At 34.5% G+C, this 14620-nt stretch overlaps 1 protein-coding gene across 2 annotated transcripts in view; it reads left to right on the forward strand.

Moving 5' to 3' along the window:
• Nucleotides 1-14620, forward strand: part of DMD (dystrophin) — a 1244291-nt gene that overhangs the window by 476202 nt on the left and 753469 nt on the right. For both annotated transcript variants that reach the window (XM_075174519.1, XM_075174510.1), the window contains exons 20-22: nucleotides 4341-4582; nucleotides 6010-6190; nucleotides 13868-14013. In XM_075174519.1, coding sequence (XP_075030620.1) covers nucleotides 4341-4582; nucleotides 6010-6190; nucleotides 13868-14013 — 569 coding nt within the window. The remainder of the gene's footprint in view (nucleotides 1-4340; nucleotides 4583-6009; nucleotides 6191-13867; nucleotides 14014-14620) is intronic.

Genomic DNA, 14620 nt, shown 5'->3' on the forward strand with positions numbered 1-14620 from the left:
AAAAAGATGAAGACCTCTGGTGGATTATAAGAGAGAGTTCAGAATGGTGGTCAATTTCATTGTTGTATCATTTATATTTATTTTCTTGCTTTTATTTTTACTGTGATAGGAGGGGGAATAAGTCAAAAATAGGATTCAAATTCTGGAGAGAATCGGATTGGCTTATTTAGGGTTTCGTCTATTTGTTCTTTAGCACAGAGGAAAACATTCTGAGGAAGTGTATTTATGCAGGGCACTATTCTTGCCTCACATAAATGCTTTCAGCCATTGTCAGCAAAAGTACTTTGCACTAGAAAGAACTGCCATCTCACACAGTACAGCTATTCTTGTGTTTGCAAGCAGTGCGTCTGGATATTGCCATTTGAAGGACTTTTCACATCACAGGGGAAATCATTGATGCTTTTGGTGGATGATTCTTTACCCAGCCACCCATCTTCTACATGGGCCGTGCTCTGCCTCTCCTTGCCCACGCTTTTAAAGAAGTCTGATGATTACAATCAATGAAAACTTACATCTTCTGTTTACCAGTGTTTCTAGGAAAAAGTTCTATTTTGTTTTTCTTTTCTAAATTCTATTCTGAAATAGAATAACAAATCTGTTGATGCATGAGTGAAGCAGTTTAGCAGTTAGAGTGGACACTTTACTATAGTAGTTTAGAACAAAATAAATAGGGCATCAAAATAAATACTCAGAGAGTTTTGATAGGCAGCATTAAAGTGAATACAAATGAATTTGTTGTGATAAAACATGTAACTGTTAAGTGCCATTGTTCTGTGGAAGAAATACATTACCTTGTAAGTTACCATTTCATATACGCCTATGAGTCAAAAGCTATAAAAACACAGATAATATTACATTATTCTATCATAGAACCATAGCAAATGATAAATGCACTTAATAAGATATACTTCATATTAAGTGGCAATTCCAAAGTACTTGCGTGTAAGGTGCTGCACAATTAAAAATATTCAGAAACAATTTGTTATGTGCAGTACACAAGGTAATAAAATTAATGGATGCACTTCAGATAATGATCTGTTTCCTCTGGGTACAGTATATTTATCCACTGATTGTATCAGAAGCTTTTAGAATATGAAACATGAAAAGATTATGAACCATTATTCCTAAAATAATATTGTTTTACCAGAGAACAGGTTTTATGTTGTTTCTTTGCCTGCTTGTCAACTTTTGATATGTCTTGCTGCCATGAATGAAGCAGAGTAAGGGGATTGATGTTAACATCATGAATGAAAGCTGGTGGTTGCTAAAGTTGCTAAAGATAATGAAGAAATCAGTACTTATCATGGAAGTAAGTTTCAAATTCTTGATTTTCACCCATTTAATGAGCAAATAAATTAAAATTATGCCCTCATTGCATCAACTACTCAAATAGTTATTAATTTGTCATTTTCAATGAGATAGAGGACTAGCTTTCTTCAAAATAAGACAAAATTTTTGCAAATTTGCCCAAATGATTTCAAGTGCAAATAATGGCCATTTTCTTGCATCCTTCTGGAAATGACATACCGACATCTGATAGACAACTTTGAGTTACCTGAGCAGACTGTGAATTAAGAGAGTTTTAAAAATGCATCCTATGGACATTTTCAGATGGGTCTTCCTTTCAGTAGGATATTGTGTTGCCTAATGGAGGTGCAGCTCTGCAGTCTTTTACCAAACATGGCTCTGCACACTCCAATCTTGTACTGTCCACTTCAGTTAATGAAGAACAAAAGCATTTCTTTGTTCATCTGTGCACTTGTGGAATCACATTTAGACTCAAAGTTTAGATAATAAAGAAAAGAATTACAGAAAATTGAATAATATTGGGTATTTTCACATATTTAAATGTTATGTTGAGGGACATGTGACCGAAAAGAAGAAAAGAGGATCTGATTAATCTAGATTTTCATCTGAAATATAGTCCTCTCTGAATCCTTGAAGAAAATATTATAGTGAAAAGTATTATTATGTAAGGAGAATCCATGACTGCACTTCCCCTGGTAATCATAATCTTGCCTAAGGGTACTTTGGAGACTGTGGCAGCTGAAACGAGAGGAAAGGTGGAATAAATAAAAGTGATCTTTTTATATCTATTCTGCCAAACTCATAGGCAATGTCTTTTAGGTTCAGAGGTTCAGAGAAGAACACAGCGGCAAAGATATCTGCTGTCTGTTAGGAGTATACAGTATTTTTATAACCAAAGTCACAACAGGACAGAAGCAATTCTTGAAATATAGCATAGTTAAAGACTTGTCTTCTGTATATGTGTTTGTTCTTGTTGTTGGTAAGATACAGTATCTATGTGCCTGGTCATCTTTAATTGTTGTTATTCAGACATGCTATGCCATTCAGGTTTATGGTGCCTCTTCACATATTACTATATGTTCATTAGATGTTACACTTTAAGAAAATGCAGTTATGCATACCACATCTCCAGATGCAAACACAGGCACACAAAAGACCAGATTACTGTTGGATTTTATTAAGGCATGTCAAAATACTGTTTACCTCTTTATGCTTTAAAGTTCATTTTATACCCTTGCTCAGCCTTTAAACTGTGCCATCCAGTTTCCAGAGTATAAAGTGTATGTATAGTTGCTCCAACCACCGCAGTGGCCATTATCTTCCAGTATACTGGGCTTCCTATCTTTTTACATTTTTGCTTGTACTTTTTGAAATCATGTACAATTTGCTTGGCTAGGGCAACATCCTAGAAACAGAGCATGTCCAGGGAACCACTATCAGGTACTACACTGTCTGTTTCCAAGTGGGCTGTTTCTAAATAGCCCTGAGCTGAATCCAGAATAGGATTTGCCAGAGAACTATGGTTCTCCACAACAGACGTGATCCCAGATTATCATTTAGTGCAGTTTACCATATAGCATGCATTATAGTAATTTCTTAGAAAATTTTATTATGATAAATTTCCAGTACTGTTTTTATTTAAGGCATTTAGCTGTAATTAGGACTCCATTTCCTATGTTCTACCTTCAAAAATTGCATATGAACTTTACTATTTTATATCCTTGATAAAGAATTTTTCCTGCAGATTGAGAGTACAGGTTGCAAACAAGATAAACCATATTGACAGCATATCAAAATTATGGAAGTATAGCACTGAAGGCTTTTGTCTCATTTGCTTTTAAACTTGTTTTTAAGAAATAGAAAAACACCCTAAATTTGATTATTTTGATAAAAACATAGCTTCTGTTTTACTGGTTAACTAGTGTATGACTAAGTGATGATGTTATTAAAACATTCTTAAGCATATAGCATTACTCAATGGATTGAGACGTTTATTAATTTTGAAATCAATGTCGATCTTATTGCTATGTGTATCATTACATGTCGTACCAGTAAAAAAGGTTAGGGATTACATTTAAACTTCCTCTGAAAAATAAATGAGATGCTTATATTAATATTATTTTGAACTCAATCTGAGTTCAAGTTTTGGAATAATTATAAATGATGTTATTGTAAAACCCCTTTACATATCTTTGATATGTATTGCCTTACTTTCTTCACAGAGTATATAGAGCTCTTCTACCTTTAAATAGTTCTAAATAATTGCCTTATCTCTAATAACTAAAGTCAGGGGTTTTTTGAACTTAAATTAAAGCATGATTATTGAACAATAGACAGAAATAGGCAAACTATATGAGAGAAACCAAACCCTGTCTGAAAATAATCATAGAGAAGTGTCACCTATGGTTTCTTGGCTCTCAGTCTTTGCTTAATGTCTACTGACGGTCACTGTTGGACACACGGGACTGGCCTAGATGGAGGTTTGATCTGATTATATGTTTATTCCTCAGTGCTTATGATATTTCTAAAATAACATGTAATGCAAAACTTAAGGGTTGGATTAACAGAAACACCAAAATAACTGCAGAATGTAGTTCCCATTAATTTAAGTTCGTCTTTTTATTAAAAAACCAACAGTCTTGTACATTAAAATCTAATTACAGTCCAGACATAGTTTTCAAAATCCAGCTGTCAGGCATTTTCTTATTTCTTACAGCAGTTTTAATTAGCTTTTTGTATTGTATCTCTACTTTCTGCTTTATTCCCATTCTTGTAGTTTAATGCACTTTATAATTCATTCCCATAGCAACAAAAGTACCCTGGCAGCAACTTAAAATATTTTTGAAATGTTTTCTCCACTAATGTGTAACATCTGTATGTTCAGGACTGTTATTTGATGATAAATCATTAACTGGATTTATGAGCTCTCAAATACAGAAATTGAATTGTTAAATTATTTTACTTTTTTTTTTCTTTTCTTTGTGACTTATTTATCTTTAAGTGTCGAACAACTTCTCTTGTTTTCTTTCTAGAGGGTCTGAATGCTGACAACATTAGACAAGCCTCAGAGCAGCTGAAGAGCCGCTGGATTGAGTTCTGTCAGTTGCTGAGTGAAAGATTGGCATGGCTGGAGTACCAAAATAACATCATTGACTTCTACTCCCAGCTGCAGCAATTGGAGCAGACAGCAATTACTGCAGAAAACTGGCTGAAAGCACAACCCACACCAGCAACAGATCCTGCTACAGTAAAAACTCAGTTGGAAAAATGTAAGGTTAGATATTCTTCTCCAAGTTTTTTATGATATTGTACTTCATAGGTGTTCCAACAGTGGGCCAGATTATGACCTACACTATTTCAACATAAAAGTGGAAAATGGACTCCTTATCTTTCCAAGGTAATTATTGAAAATATTTATTCAAGGAAAGGAAAGACTGGTAAAGAAATAAAGAGGCAATAGCACCTAGCTTATGGGTATTTAAAACTCTGCCCCAAATATTTAGTTATTAAGATACTTAGATATCTAAAGCTAGGGAACTATGCCCTAAACTCTTTTTCCTTTTTTTTTTCCCTGTAAGAATCTGTGTCTTTGGTTCTTCATTAAGAAACTGTTGCTCATCACCTCTGTCATAAGGATCTCGGCCAGAAAATTGTCTTCATGGTCAAGTCCAAAATTCTGCCACTTTACTTTTTACATACCCTGCATTTTGATGCAGGGTGGATTGTGTAGTCGAATGAAGGAATATTCTTCTGTCATCATATGACAGAATTGCAATAGTTGTACAAAAACGGTCACACCAATTCACTTCTTATTCTCCCTAAATGTTTTCATTTGTGTGCTGCACCATCACAGGAACTTGCTTATCTCTCTTACTGTAGACAACTCTGTGGGTTACCTACAAGCTAATATTGTTTGACAGGAATCTATTGAGATGTAGTAATGAATTATAAATTGCACAACATACTTGTAGAAGTTTGACTTTATGAAATCGCTGGCTCCAGAAGCTCTCAAACTGAAAACAGTGTTTGAAACCCAAATTTAGATCTATGCTATTACTTCTATTTTCAGGCATTTCCAAGCTGGCATTGTGCTTACAGGGGTTCTCTGTTTTCCCGGAGAAAGCTTCTCTTATAGTAGCTCTACTCTGAACTGTACATTTGGCTTACTTTCCTCATTTCTTTTTACTTAGTAGTTGCAAATGTCACAGTGTGTACAAGGTCTCCTGAAGGTATAATAGCACAACCCCAACCTGTAATGTGTTACTGTGGGGCTGCTAGAAATCACTGTGCATCTTCACCTCTCCTTTTCTACTTCATGCTATTTAGCCTGTATATAATCTAACAGAGATGAGTCCAGGATTATGGGACATGGGGATTTTTTGTCTTCCCATCTCCACATAAAAAGGATGCTCCCTGGGCATGGAATTTTAATGTACAATCTATCTCATTTTCTTTGAGCATTACACTACTAACATGATGATATCATGTGAAAGTGACTTTAAGCAATGGTAAGAGCATCACATTGGGAGCAGAGGTATTGATTTGTGAGAAATGATTAAAAATGTTGAATTTGTTTTTATTGTAACTGATGTAGTTGGAACAAAACAGTTGTGTAATGTGCATTGAAACCGTGATTTCAAGGCACTAGTGATTTCATTTGTTGGACAGCTTTATCTTGATGTTTTTTGTTCAAAAATGTAGGACGAAATCATCCGAATGTCAACCCTTCAGCCTCAAATCGAACGGCTAAAGGCTCAAAGTCAAGCGCTCAAAGAGAAAGAACAAGGGCCAGTATTTCTGGATGTTGACCTTGCTGCTTTTACCAGCCATTTCAAACAAATACTTGCTGACATGCAGGCCAGAGAAAAGCAGCTACAGACCAGTAAGTGTTCGTGACAAAAAGTCAATTTGCCTGACTAGCATGCAAAGAATTGGTATACATATTTTGTTTTCCTACTTTTCTATTTGCTTTTGACATGCTAAACCAGTAGTACAATTTAGGTGGTCTTTTTTGCAATTTAATTAGTCTTTCAGAAATTATCAGTGTGTTATGTATTTTATATTAATAGGAAAACAGGGGAAGGTACACTATTCAGAAGCAAAGGTTATACTCGATGCAGTTCTACCATCAGATCTCTTCTTGTTAGCATGTTTATGGACAGATTCAGTGATTTTTTTTGGCAACATAAAACTGTCTTTGTTTAGTTGGGTTATGAGACAGGACTATCTACTTCTGTCAGTATAGAGGAGAAAGAGTTTAATTGCAAGTGTGCATCTGCTCTAGATTTTCATAGAATAGAAATTTAACTCCATAAAGCTCATCAAAGAGAGTAGCTACTTTAGGGTATCTGGTTTTTCATCATCTGGTGAACTGTTCCTTTTTTGCAACACAGAAGATATGATTGCTAGTTATAACATTATTTACAATATTTGTAATAAAATGCATTTTTCAAAAGGGGGAAAATGCTATACCAAAATAGAAAGTCGACTTTTTTCCTTATTAAATATATGTAGCATGTCAGTGACTAATGTACACTTTCTGTATTTGATTATGAAATTAAAAATAAAGTATTGGATAAAAACATGAATTTAATTTTTCTCAAGAGCAAAGAGATTATTTGCCCCTTAAATCAATGATATCTGTAAATGACTGTACTGTTTTGACATTAGGCATAGTGCTAGCTCCTTCTAGTGGATCTTTATAGTATTCCTCCTAAATTCTTGGAGAGGTTTGGCATGATTCCATTTTTAAAGATGGATTTTTTTTTTCAACGACACTGCATTATTGTGCTGATGTGGTTATTTCACACATGCACACACGCGCAAACTGAAGAGGTGATGGTGCATAGGAGAACTGAAGAAATAAAATGCAAGTGTGCTATAGTATGTGATGAAAGAATGAGCTGTAGAAATTTAGTATCAAGAAGTGTAAAGTTTATTTGTGACTCTAAAGTCAGGCCATACAATGGATAAGATTTTAAAACTTTAATGCCACACCGGTTTATATGCTGAAATCAGTTACCATTCTGCCAACAGGAAAATACAGTAAATGCTAGCTTCTTTATGATTTCTTCTATTTTCTTCTATGATTTCTTCTATTTCTTCAAATTACAGTTTTGTGTAATTGCTGGTTTTGCCTCACCTAATTTTACTATAATGAGACCTTGTGAACTAACCAGTTGGTGAGTCCTGTAAGATGAGTAGTGTTCATTGCCTGAACTGTAAGGCCACCAAGCCGGGGCTTTGGTAAAGTTCTTCCTGGCTGTAGCTGTTCATTCCCACTCCCGTGCTGCGGTGTGCTCCTCCAGTGCCCTGGCCAGAAGCAGCTGTCCTGAGGTGGCAGCGTTGAACAGGCTGGGGAGCGTCTCCTAAACTGCTAGAGAACAGAAGTCCCTGAATCAACATCTTATGGAGCCCTGGACTGTTGTTATTATTTTATGTGGCTGCTCTGCATCACAGGTGCTTCATCTCAAACGGTTCAGCTGTCAAGATGAAACTGTTTTACCCCATACGGTACATACCTGTAGTGATATTTTAGGTGAGATTATTATGTCAATCACATTTTATCTTCACAAATTTTATACACAGTTTTATCCAAAGTGCTAACTTCCTTTCATAGCTCTACTGTAGAGATGAATGATCATGCTTGGGATACTGCATTAGGTCTAATCCTGTTTCACGAAAGTCTTATGAATCAAAAAATGTGAAAAAAACCCGAAGATGAAGCACAGAAAATTTGGCTCTTTGAGTCTGAGTTTCTTCTGCTTTCTTTAATGACTATTTTTCTTCTGTTGAACAGATGGAGAAAAGGCCATATCCCATGTCTTTAGTTTAGCCTCAGTTTAATAGAATATATTGAAATTTTGCTAAAGCATTTTAGATATTTCCATCTTTTATTTGCATAAATTATTTGCAATTAATTATTTTCTATAGATAGAAGAATTTCTTAAAGACTGAATGATGTTTTGAGGATTAGTGGTAGTATTTGCTCCCTTTTGCTTCCCTGTAGATATAACCTACACGTGCTAGAAAGATTGTTTTGATCCATCATTAGCAGGTTTTTTTATGTTAAAAGGATTTTTAATTCATCATTAGGGGTTTGGGGGTTTTGTGTGGGTTTTTTTTAACGTTCCATTACTCCATTATCTTTTCTGATGGATAGGGGTATTTAGCTCTTCTGTTCTGTTTTCCAAGGGAATTTTTTCCCCCAAGAAAAATTTTCTCTGGTTCTAGGAGATTGTCTCCCTCAAATATCTTTTCTTTGGTTGGGTTTTGGTGAGGTGTTTTGAGGGTGGTGATGGTTTGGTTTGGGTTTTTTTTAGGTTCAAGAGTGCTTAGTAGTTTCTTTATGCTGCACAGTAGATTTCTTAATAAAATATTATTAAAGATTAACTCAGATTTTCTCAAATGTTTTTTGCCATGATTTGATTAGCACTTCCAGTTATAAAACCTAATTCAAAGCTAATTCTAAAGCATATATGGTTGTTTTTTCACTATTTTGCAATGTTGTTTATGAAAGAAATACAACCTCATAAAATACGAGGAAATATGACCTCATTTTTCTTAATTTATAGAATGTCTGTATATCCATAGGTAATTGAACCTTTTGAAGATGATGTATCCATCATTCCAGCTCTCCCTCCTCCCCAAATACATTTAGAGTCATTTCTAGAATACTGGTATATAGAAGAAATAGAGGTCAGGCAGTGTTTCGAACTATTCAGTAATGTACACGAGGGAGTGAAATGGACAATCATGGCAATAATTCAAATATGAATAATATGATTTCCCAAGGAAATTCTTAGTTTTATAATTGCCCTGGTGAAGAATGAGGGGTTGAACTTCATATTTACTTGTCTTGAAATTAACTGCTGTCGTGTCAGAGAGATTTCTAGGGAGCAGCCTCGTCAGCCTCCCATTCCTTCTCAGCAAAGGGAGAGCTGTCAGTCGATGTCAGGTGAGTACTCCCTGGCTCAAACTACTTCCCAGGTGACAGCTGATTTGTTCCAGCATTCATCTTGCTCTGTGACTGGACCAAACTCCATTAAGGTTCTTCTGTTTTTTAGGCTTGCTGCAGTGAACTCTTACCCAGCTGTGGTCTTCAGTGAGAAGAGTTCTGATATGTGTTCTCAATTTGACAAGACTCTTCTTCAGAGGGGGTTTGAGGAATGTCATTAGATTTTTAGAAAATAACTAAAAAAAAAAAAAAAGCTTTTGTGGCAGGTGAAATTAAGAATATCAAGATGGAGATGGCAAAGGAAAAGTCATAGTTATTTCCATTTTTTTATGCTTCATAAATTCATGCGCTTTGCTTTCCTTTCAAATTTCAATTCTACCTTTGTAGGATCAGTAATTCCTGAAGGTGAAGTCATCATCATCGTCATTGTTGTTACTATTATTGATGATGAATCATTCATCTGCATTTAAATGATGTTTCTCCTATTTATTTCAAGAAGGACTTTAGAAAGTTTTTGCCTTCTATATCATGTCAAGATTCTTTAGACTTTTTATTTACCCACCCCATGCTTGCAATTTTTTTCCATGTACACCACTTTTCTCCCTAATCCACTAGTACAGTATGTTAAAGGGGGTTGCATTACATAGAGTTCATGCAACTCATTCTTAGCATAATTTTATAAGACAACAAACCACAGTAACCATAATAGTATGATGACCATTTGGAGTTTTAGTCTGTCATTTGTCTGCTTTTGCTTAAACTTTGAACTGCTAACTTATTTTCATGCTCTAAGTATTTTAGAGATGGGTTATAAGTGACAGTGAAATTGTTATGGTATGTATAATAATCTTTCACCAATCATTGCATACTTGAGGAAGAAAAATTTTAAGCAAATGTCCGGTAAATTTCATAACAGTTTTTTTTAAGACCTGAACTATGGTTTAGTAGCAATAATATTCATTGCTGTTTGGTTTTGAGGGATAAAGTTCGCTTAACTTTCTTTGAATGTGCCTTTTTTGCTGAAGATACAGCTCAGATGTATGTGAGAAAATATTATTTTAATAAGTAACATGCAAGTAATTTCATTTTTCTTTTGCACCCATTTCCTCCGGTAATTATTTTTTATTTAAATAAAGAATGAAAGGGCAAAGCAACCTGTGAAATGAATGCGTATGAGATAATGTCCTCTACCCTGTAGGCCACTTTATCCTTTTCCTCCCTGGTAAAAATGAAAATTTATAAAGATGGTAAAGAAAACCACCTAAAAAATTTTGTATATCTTTAAAAGATAATTACTGTTACATTAGATTTTGTAGAACTGGAGAAGGGCTTCCCTTCTATTTCTTTTAAGATGTTAATAAATAAGAGAATTGGAAGTGTTAAAACACTTGCAGAACATTGATTATGTATTATACAAGCTTCCTTATGATTCCACTTTGAGAGTTTCTGGTGAAAGATGTGGGAGAAGGGAATCACAGCTTTTATGAAGTCATAAAGATTTTGATGAATAGCTTCAAGTACTTGTATTACAAAACAAGCAAAACAAAGTTGTGAGAAAATCAGCATGGTTTTAAACAGTGCAGTTACTACTGAGGAGATTTTTATGGGAAATACATGCAGTTCAATCTAGTTCATTCATTTCAGGGAATAAGTCTTTACTGAAATGATCATAGATTATATTTATTGCCTTTCTTCTTCTTTCACAATGATGTGATGAACAGTGGGATTTGTCCTGACTGTAGGAGATACACATTGTAGCATATCCAGTGTGATTTGATAGTTGTTGAGATAATTGTATTCTCATTTCATTTCTGATTTGGGAAAAGATTTTTGACTGGAAAATCTGGTCACAGAAAAGGAAGCTGGGAGGAAAAATGAAAAAAAAGTATTTTACTTATTTGGAAAGCTATTTTCACATGTCTAAATATTTCTACTTATCAAAAATATATCCTAACCAAATATCTATCTGCACGTTGTATTTCCCAATTTAAGCACTTTCTCTAAAATAAATATGGAAATGTAAATGTATCTGCCTGTCAGTTCTCAAGGGTTATAATGTTAGTTACACCAAAATGCATTCTCTACAAGTGGAATAGGCTAATGCAACAATATTTTCCTATTATGGGATGGGAACTGTATTCTGATATTTCACAGTAACCTATTTGTATTTTCCCTCTGTGATGTTTTGTTACAGTTCTGTCATGGGCCTAGCTCAGCTATAGCTTGGGTTGCGGACATGTTATATCTTTCTGACTACCAATTCAATTTTTCATAGAATATAGCAGAATCCATATTTTCATAGAATATAGCAGAATCCACATCCACTGTGCTTATCATGTGGACTTCAATCCACAAACATTGGTATCACAAAGCAAATTTTAGGATAAAAATAAACAGGTCTGGATGTGTGTTTATGTTATGAACATGGGGAATTTAGAGATTCATACTGCCCACAGAGAGACCGTAAATGTGTTAGATTATTTAGACAGCTAAAATTAGGTAACATGAATCCCACTGTAGGAGTTTGACTGAATTCTCACCATTGGCATGATGAGTTGCAAAAACAATATAGGTTCTTCTTAACTGTCATCCAAAAAGATGTTAATATGCTTCCTTGTGGATGAAAATGCTGACACATCGTCTATCTTAAAAAAAAACCACAAACAAACAAACAACCCTCTCCCCCCGCCCAAAAACCAAACCCAACAAGCCTAAAAAACTCTAGCAAGGCAAAAGGCATTGAAAAGTAGTATTTCACTACTAATAATATGGAAAAGTGAAATAGGAAAACTATTGTTTCACTGAACTTAAAAGTGCTTTTTAAATGGAATTATTTAATAACGAAATCAGAAAGCTGTTAGCTTGATTAAATCAACATCTGTGATCCCACTTGAACTCTTATTTAATCCTTCAAATAGTAGAGAACATAATTCCTTAAAATTGGACAAAACATTTGCCAGTGTTTGGATGGGTTTAAAATTATTATTATTGGCAAACTTTCAGGATAAGAGTTTCATGCAGTTTGGTGGAGTTTGCTGTTACAGCGAATCTTGTCTTTTTGCCTGTTCCAAGGTACTCTTCACCTCTACCAAAAATAGCTATTATTTTATATAGCTGCTTGAAGTCATACATTAGTCCTAAGATTTGTTTTTCATTTAAAGGAGAAAATTATTTATAGAAGTCAAACATTACAGCACAATACTGAACTCCATTTCATATTTCTAAATAAAACTGCAGATTAAGAGTTGTATACTCCTTTAACGTATCTGAACTGTTAAAATTATATCTCCATTCATTTGGAATGATGTGTTTAAATGTATGTTCTATTCTAAAGTAGGATTTTGGATTAAATGAGTCAAAGACAATACAAATCTCACTAAGGAAATAAAAAGATTTAAAATGCTATTTGATGAGATGGAAAATGTTTGTTTTCTGTGTTTCCAAGAATGCATTGCTATTGCTTTCTGTGTAAACAAAATACATCACAAGGGAAGAAATTCTTGTCTTTCCTGGTACCAAGTCCTATCTTTTGTAAATCCCCAGATGTGTGTGATAAATCAGATGCCAAGATTTTTATGGGGAAAGTATGCCATACAATATGCATACTCCACAAGAGAGAGCTTAAGTTGCCCTGATTTTAGTATGTTGTCATGATGCCTGACTGAAAATATAAGTTTTTTTCAAGTAGCATTCTGTTGATCAACTAAAAAATTAGGTTAAAATCTGAAGTACATTCTGCCAAGCATTGCTGTATGAGAATGTAAGCAAGCTTGCACTTAAAAACTTTAACTGTGTTGTTTGTCAAAATTGCTTTTTAGACAGCTATATCATTTCTCAGTACAGTTCTTTCTGAAACACCAGAGACATACAGGAGATGATACAAATAGGTGTAACATTTTTTGAGCTTTTATATGCTTCATTATTATGTGGTACAAGTTGGAAATGTTTCATTTCCAACCAGCCATATTATTTGTCTGTACTTTTCTCAATGAGTACAGAAGCAACTGTTCCTGAGGGCAAAGGGACTATCTCTGCTAATGAGTTGCTCTTGTGTGTGCCAGATGTTGTCTATTTGCAGCAGCTGTAATGTTGGCACAATAAGCACAGTTCAATAAAATTCAGCTTTAATGCGGAAGAAATATTAATTTTCTAAGCTTTTAACAGATGTCTTAAACAGAACATTTTATTTGAACAGAAACATTAAACACACAAACATAGGCTATTTCTTACTGCATTTCTGAAATTAGATTTTGGGTTAAGTACAATGGTTTATCTGTTGATCTCTAAACACACATATTTAAACTACTTGTCTTGGCCATGTAAGTTGTTTTGTGACCTATAACTGGACAGTCAAACGACACACAACTGATAAAATGACAGAGATATCATAAATATTAGAATAAGTGTATTCATTCTTCAAAAGTTTTCTGCTTCTACAATTCTTGAAAAATCTGATACTGACATACTGGCCCTGTTGCAATCTCTTGCAAAATAGCCATTGACTTCAATAAGGCTTTTATCAGACATCTTCTGTCATTAAACCAAATAATGAAGCACAAAAATTATTTTATTTCTTTCCTTTTTCTTCCCCATTGAATGTAGTTTTTGACAGTTTGCCTCCTGCACACTACAAAGAGACAATGAGCACTATACTTGTGTGGATCCAGCAGTCAGAAACTAAACTCTCCATGCCTCAAGTTGCAGTTGCTGAATATGAAATCATGGAGCAGAGACTCACGGAGCTCAAGGTGAGTGGTGAGGCTGTGGGAACGAATGTCTCAAACGAAAGGTTTAGAGGAACAGAATGCAAAGTTGTCATGAGTCTGCTGTAGCCTACACTACAGATCTTGAGTGAATTATACCCACTCAGGTTTTAGCCAACAGCTTCAGGACACGGTGGATACTTACTTATATTGATTCCTAAAGTAAAAGGATTGAAAGTGTTCTTCACCATTGAAACCAATTTTATAAGATATTGAACATGTTAAGCAAAAGCCTTTGTTTGTCCCCATGATATATAAAACATTCCTTTGACGATAGGTCTGGTAGTTAAGTATAGATTTATCTCATTTCATGGAAACGATTGTGATTTGCAAAATGCAGCATGGGCATTGTCAGATTTCCTGTCGGATTTACCAGCAGACTCAAATGTGGAACAAGTTTTTCCAGTGGGTACAAACCTTCCCTGCATTTCAGTGTTTGATATTGTTCTTCTATTAGATGGCTAATGAGCATGTTGTTTGATGCAACTAGTAATGCACATGCAGAAATAAAAAGTAGAATATAGAAAAAAAGTTAGATGCAGCAAATTTGGGCTAAGAATTGTAAAAGTTTTGAGAAGAAGTTATCAAAATC

This window comes from Calonectris borealis, chromosome 1, assembly GCF_964195595.1.
Source record: "Calonectris borealis chromosome 1, bCalBor7.hap1.2, whole genome shotgun sequence".
NCBI classification, from domain to species: domain Eukaryota; kingdom Metazoa; phylum Chordata; class Aves; order Procellariiformes; family Procellariidae; genus Calonectris; species Calonectris borealis.